Source organism: Aplysia californica, unplaced genomic scaffold, assembly GCF_000002075.1.
Source record: "Aplysia californica isolate F4 #8 unplaced genomic scaffold, AplCal3.0 scaffold00548, whole genome shotgun sequence".
Classification (NCBI taxonomy): Eukaryota; Metazoa; Mollusca; class Gastropoda; order Aplysiida; family Aplysiidae; genus Aplysia; species Aplysia californica.
The window spans coordinates 228,475-235,481 of NW_004797818.1; the positions used below are offsets into that span (position 1 = coordinate 228,475).

At 39.6% G+C, this 7,007-nt stretch overlaps 2 protein-coding genes across 4 annotated transcripts in view; one reads left to right on the forward strand and one right to left on the reverse strand.

The window, feature by feature from the left end:
• The window catches only part of LOC101855900 (maspardin), a 17,329-nt gene extending 15,444 nt beyond the window's left edge, over nt 1-1,885 (reverse strand). Inside the window, exon 1 of one of the 2 annotated variants that reach the window (XM_013087122.2) lies at nt 1,769-1,885. The gene's annotated coding sequence lies outside the window, so the exon portion shown is untranslated. Of the gene's footprint in view, nt 1-487; nt 966-1,768 lie in introns of those variants that run through there. The other variant, XM_013087123.2, reaches the window with a different exon arrangement.
• Nucleotides 1-7,007, forward strand: part of LOC101856125 (small glutamine-rich tetratricopeptide repeat-containing protein beta) — an 11,420-nt gene that overhangs the window by 580 nt on the left and 3,833 nt on the right. Inside the window, exons 1-5 of one of the 2 annotated variants that reach the window (XM_005106646.3) lie at nt 1,989-2,125; nt 4,365-4,574; nt 4,841-4,909; nt 5,911-5,995; nt 6,486-6,586. In XM_005106646.3, coding sequence (XP_005106703.1) covers nt 2,114-2,125; nt 4,365-4,574; nt 4,841-4,909; nt 5,911-5,995; nt 6,486-6,586 — 477 coding nt within the window. In that variant the 5' untranslated portion in view covers nt 1,989-2,113. Of the gene's footprint in view, nt 1-1,988; nt 2,126-4,364; nt 4,575-4,840; nt 4,910-5,910; nt 5,996-6,485; nt 6,587-7,007 lie in introns of those variants that run through there. The other variant, XM_005106647.3, reaches the window with a different exon arrangement.

The following is a 7,007-nucleotide window of genomic DNA, read 5'->3' on the forward strand; positions in this document are numbered from 1 at the left end:
TCTCACTTACGATTTGTGTATGAGTTCTGGGCGGGGCTTATGGGGTATGAGGGATCATACGATTACCTCACCAGCAGCTGAAAATTGATATGGTCAACAGTGGGAGGGGCCTACGCGACATGATCGGTTGGAGGGACTACCCAACAACAACGACAGGTGCCAAAGCACAATTTATGACAAAATGTAATGGAGTCACTAAGGTGGCCGTCTAAGACAGGTGTTATTGCTTAGTGTGATAGGGGTTGTGTGTTAAAATATGGTGGCCGCAGCCGCGTTGGACAGGTGCCCGTTTTACACAGTTAAATTATATAGAAAAAACGCAAGGGGGGAAATGAAAAGTGGCCGTTTGTACAGGTGGCCGTCTTATAGAGGTTGCCGTCAGGACAGGTTCGACTGTACTTTCATGATATGAAAAAATAAAATGAAGCTGGGATTCATTCCTCTCTTACCACCCTGAAGTTAATATAAAAACCCTATTGCGCTCTACCTTTACCCTTCTGCACAAGAACCGCACTCCTAAAGTGTGGCGATGAGAATCAAGCAGTCCAGCAGAGTGTCCACAAGGAGCTCAGGTGCATGAATCTTGAAACGCTTGTGAGAGGGAGCAAGAGCATCAAAAGGTTTTTAAGAAAGGGCAGCAGTCACTTTTATGTTGTATAATAGAGGTAGTTTGTTACTTTGTTGCTTGTTTGTTTTTGTAATTTTCTTTTTTAAACCACTGCACATTCAGCACTTTCTCAAATCAAACCCAAAATGATAAAAAATCAGTTTGTATTTTTAACCATATATTTTCTTTTCGCAGCAGAAATATGGCATACATGTTCATGTCACAATAGTTGAGTCACTGTGTATACCACATCATGCCATCATAAGAGTTGTTGTCACAATGGTCACATGAGTAGAAGTAGACCAAATTAAGTTGGGGAGGTCTAATTATCATGTGAGTATACTGAGTAGGTAGGCCTGAGTTCCACTGCACATCTCTCACACTGTCTCACAAGCTTAGGATCTTGTCACTGAGTCAGGTGACACAAATTAAATCATGGCAACAACAATGTTTCAAGAACAAAATAATCAACAGATCTATATTTGGGTTTCAATTAGGTGGTAGGCCTACATTTTTTACACAGCCTGATTTCTAAATAATTAAATATTCAAGACCAAGAAGAGAATAAAGTAAGTAAGGTGGTTGGTTCTAACTAACTTGAAATTAGGTGGTTGGTTCTAACTAACTTGAAATTGCTTTCAAAACAAACCTAACATGATGTAGGCCATGATTATGATTATTTATAAAATTATGTAGAGAGTTTCTATAAAATAATAATATGATGCTATGGCATATTTAGAATCTAGTCTAGACTCTAGATCTAGATTCTAGTCTAGAAATCTAGATCTAGATCTAGATCTAGATCTAGAAATCTATATCTAGATTTCTAGATTAGAAGACCATATATTTGTCGCAGAGTTTACTGGTAAAATGATACAGTTAACAGAAGCTTAAAAATCAAGCTTCCAATCTCCCCTCTGACAGTTGAACAATTTAGATATATATATAATATATAGATCTAGATCTAGATCTAGATCTAGAATCTAAGTCACAACAAGAAGGTTGAGAGAGACTATCGAGCGCGCTCATCAACTGCTGCCAAGACAAAATAATGTGAACGCGTGAGAAAGAATTCAACAACATGCAAAAAGTTAAAAAGCAAATCCTGCGTAGAAATATTGCAACTTAGCATGAGCAAACGAAAAGAAGATAAAGACTAACCATTACTAATTAACAAATCCCATGCAAGTTTCTGCTAAGTGCACGGTACGGCCCAATGTTTACAATCTTGCAGTGTCGAGATTGCTCCCGGAAGTCATTTGACTAAATGGAAATTAGATCTTGCCTGGGCCGAGAAGGCCACACATCAAAATACGTCCAAACGCTGAAGAGTTCAAATTATAGCAGTAGGAAAACGTCACTCTGTCCTGTCGTGCTTCACAACTCCATTTGACACTACAACGTTTGTCATTGTTGTGCTGGTGTGGACATCAGACAGATCTGAAGTTGTCTCAACAAGAAACTATTTTGTTGGTTTAAATCACTTGGCATACACACGAGAAAATAATGAAAACAAAGGTGATGGATTATTAAAGATTAATTAGATTTGTTATCGATCCTTATTTTTGTAGGAAGATTTATTATTAATTTTCTTACATGTTGAGTGGCCTGGCCCTGGCTGGGCAAGGAGGGTGCTGTGGTGACGCTGGCGTCTCTGTCCCAGCAGGGTCCTCAATTTGAATACCAGTCGTACCGGTGCAGTCAAGACGTCACAGTCATCTCGTCACACCCCAAATCCACAAGGTTGAATTGAGACGGTCATTTCGTAGCACATTTGCAAACATCAATCCACATTGCCATGGCAATTGCAAATCACGATTTTGTTTGGGGGGATGGTTGGGGCTGTGTGTGGAGGGGGGGGGGGGGGGCGGCTGTGCAAGTCGCCATGCCTACCTGATCAGCTACAACGTTCATAAAAATACGTATTGACAATTTTGAAGACCTATCAATAAAGTTTTTAGGTATTATTGATGAAAGGAAGGTGTGATTGGCAAGACCATATATTATTAGTTTTCTCTTAGGCCACCTCTATTCTCACCCGGGATGAGAATAGTGCAGGCGAGTCTTTTGGCTATTCTCACCCGGTGCGCGTTCACCGTTATAGCCTAGATCTAGGCCAACAAATTTTGCGTTCACCCTAAACCACAGAATTCTACACTGTGATAACAGAAACATTGTAGAATTCTGTGCCGTGAACAAACGTTCCATTACAACTGTAGCCTACTAAAAGCGTACAATTTTGTCTGTGGGCAGTGGAGAGATAGAAAGAGAGAGAGAGAGGAGTAGCGCGAGAACTTCCGGTCAAAACAAAATGGCGACCCGCGTAGTTCGGCTCGATTCGGAAAGTTAAATAGCTGTAGCATCTTTGTAGACAACCAAATTAATTTACTTTTGTGTTTTAACATCATTTTTTAACTTTGTTTTTGTCAATTTGATCGTCCACACCGATAGACAGTATTCAGAAAGAGACAGAGAGAGAGAGAGAGGGAGGAGTAGATCTTGCGAGAACTTCCGGGCAAAACAAAATGGCGACCCACGTAGTTCGGCTCGATTCGAAAAGTGAAATAGCCATAGCATCTTTGAAGACGATCAAATTAGCTTACTTTTGTGCTATAACGTAATTTTTTCTTGGCTTTTATCAATTTGATCATCCACACCGATAGACAGTAGTATTCCAAAATGAGGAAAAGCAGGTCTTGTTTCGCACCGGGTGAGAATAGCCTACATGGCAATTCTCACCCGGGGTGAGAGGTAGATCGTTTTTCTATTCTCACCCCGGATGAGAATAGCCACTTCCTTTCTCTTAACCCTAGAAGCGCTCAGCGTTTCACCGGAAGTAACCCGCCAAAAATGCCCCGCCGCCACGGCCGATCAGTTGTAAACATGGGGGTTTGGTGGGGGGGAAACAGCCGAGATACCCGAAATGTATACCTGCTACTGAAAAATAACCATTTACGGCTCAACAGATGATAAAAAGCATATAAAAGCATATATTTTCTTTAAGCTGATAGAATGAGCCATTCAAAAATGATCAGCTATCAAACAAATACAAACAATGCCGAGAACGTGATAGACTCAACAATTAGTACATCAGCACGGCGAAACAAGTGATAACACATAGCGTGTAGTCGCTCAGCAGGACCGCGTCACTTTATCGATCGATATCTCGGCCAAGAGACGCTGTACGAGGTCAAGATAACTTGCAAAGTCATTGGTCACTATTTATAACTTTGGCCTGTAATTGACTACGTCATTTTCCATATAAGGAAAACTGGAATTTTCCATTGTAAAGGGTCAGCGTCTATGCCCTTTATATAGGGCCTGCGTTCTTCCCGGTCGAAGTAGGTCAGCTCTATATATAGGGCGTGCGCGCTTCCCGGGTAGCCCGGCTCACGCCCTTTATATAGGGCCTGCGCGCTTCCAGGGTTAAAAATAAATTAGCTGGAGTCTAATAGAAGTGTATGGTACGAACTGCGATTTGGTTAAAAGCTAGATCCTTACTTTCAAACACAAAGCCTTAATTAACCTTTACCAAACATTGTTTTTGCCTCATTTAAACAAATATGTTCAACTAGATAAATACTGTGGAACAGTTTGGACGAAGACTTTTACATAATAATTTATGTAACTTAAAAAAAAACCTGATAGAAATCCATTTAGATCCTTTGATCCTGTCTAAGTTGAGGCCCTCTATTGATGAAAGTTGCTGACTCCCCACCTCTAGATAAACAAGTCCCTTTCTAATTCCACCGTTCAGGCGGAGCAGTGCAAAGAGGAAGGCAACAAGTGCATGAAGGAGAACAAGCACACAGAGGCTGTCATTCATTACACAGAGGCCATCAAGCATGAACCAAACAGTGCTGTGTTGTACAGCAACAGGTCTCTGGCATTCCTCAAAATTGACCAGTTGTACTTTGCTCTGGATGATGCTGAAAAGGCCATTAAATTGGAACCTAGCTGGCCTAAGGTATGTTGTGATCGTTGACCGATGAACTGATTCTGAAAGGTTTTTCATTTTAAAAAGATTGTTCCTTCTTTTATCCCATAATAAATGTTTGTAAATTGATGATTTTGAGCAGAAATATTGTTGTTTGTTAAATTTTTAATGAAACCCTATTATTGTGTCTTGTACTCAAACAAAAAAATGGCAACCACTTGCTTGCCGCAAGAATTGAACCCTGATTAATGATTAGTCAAGTTGATTGATTTTACCGTCTTCTCCTTGTCTTTCAGGGTTTCTTCAGAAAAGGGGAGGTTGAATTCAAAGGAGGAAACTACACAAAGGCCTTAATGTCTTATAGGGTAAGTTTTGCCTCTGGATTTTTGTTCCCAATACAGCTGATGTGAACACTGTTATATAGCATACACCCAGGATGAGTGAGTTTGCAATGTGTTTGTATTGTCCATCTCTGAAGTGGAGATTGTCTCTGGATAAGGGAGCCCATCATTGATAACCACTTATTGAATAGTTAAACCTGCTCAAATGGCCACCTCTCCAAGATAATGACCTGTGCAAATGATCCCTTCTCATTTCCTCCTTGAGCTTTTTTCCATATTAAATAATCTTTATAATGACTGTCCAAGATGTACATCTGTCTCAGACAACTACTTTTCTCCTCAACAGTGGGTGGCCAACATTGAACAGTTTCGACTATATTCATTATGCAGTGCTGACTTTGTTACCTACCATGATGTTTATATATTTTGGCACTTATCTTTCCTATGCACGACAGCCTTACTAAACATTTAGGACATATATATTGCATGTTACAAAAACTGTCAAATGGGCTAGAATATAGCAATGTGGTAATGTCATCAGAGTATGTAGACAAGACGATAGCTCAGTAATCTGACACATCATCCTTGTTGGTCTTAGAATATGTAAGGTTGTACTTGTGTAACAACTCCAAGATTTTGTAATTGTCAGTCTTTTGAGCAATGAAATGGTTTCTTTGAATTTCTATCTATATATATATATATATCTCATTATCTGGCACATTCAAGTTCTCAGCTGTTGTGGATGATGATAAGGGGGGAGAGTGTGAAGTTGATAATTGGGAGAATGTGATCATGATGCAAAAAAGTATGAGAGCATTGTTATGATTTTTTGGCTTGAGCTTTGGCATTTTTATCACTTCCTCAGCTGTTTACTTTATTGTTCAATCTTGAAAACATGTATTGTGGAATAGGAGTCACAATATGGACTGCATATCTTATCTCTGTTTATCCTACGGCACTCTTCTCTTTGCCCTTACCTTAATAAAGTAAAATAAAAGTCCTCTGTTCATTTTTGTACCCCTCAGCAAGCCCAGCTTTTGGACCCAACAGATGAGGGCATCACTGCAGCTATTACAAAAGCTACTAGAGAGTTTGCCAGAGACAAGAAAGGTTTGTTTTTAAGAGAAGTTACTTTTTTCTCCACTATACCAGTTCATGTACAACAATTAAAATCACATGTAATGGTTTGAGAATATAGAGTTTCGGGTCCTGAGAGGAAAAGATTATCTTATTTGTTCTTAGATGATTGAGAAAAGGACATGAAGACACTCATCATAATACTTTTTATTTTTTGTCAAACAGTTCTTGAATCACTGCCTTCAAAATAAATACATACTGTTGTCTCAATTGTTACCATAACTTTAGAAAGGCTCTGCTTTTTTTCTAGCCATTCTTTCACATTGCAGCTGGTTGACTTAGGTATTTTATTACTTTCCTTTTTTGCTTCCGGCAAAAGTTAACTTTGTATGTAGGAGTAACTTTTATTGTAATCTTGTGGACAGCTGAGGTCATTAACACTGAATGTAGTATAAAATGATGTATCTACCAAGCTGCACAATAGTTCAGGCCATGTTTATTCTGTGAACTGCTGTATTTTCAGATGCTGCTCGTAAACCAGTTCTGTACAGCTGTATTGGTTTGACTGTGGGGGTCTTAATTGTGGCTGCAGATTCATTTCTCACAGTCAAACCAGCTATTCCAGTAAGTTTTGGGGTGGTTTTTTGTTTTGGTTAGGGTTGTTTTGTTGTTGTTGTTTTCGCTGGGTTTAATTTAATTTTTAAAAATTTTATTGTTACTTTTATGAAAGGGTGACAATAAAACGAAATGCGTCAGACAAGGAGGACCGAGTGCTATGGTAAAACAAACACATGGGTCATCACCACTCGGAGAACGAGCGAGGCTTCTGTCACAAGTTCATGTTGACGTCCATTGTTATATTGTTACTGACAGGGTAAACAGTGACCACTCCTCTCACTTACGATTTGTGTATGAGTTCTAGGTGTGGCTTATGGGTTATGAGCAAGACGTGCTGATAACACGTCTCGGTTATGAGGGATCACACGCTTCCCTCATCTGCGGCCGAAAATGTGTTACCTATTGGTCAACAGTGGGAAGGGCCTAC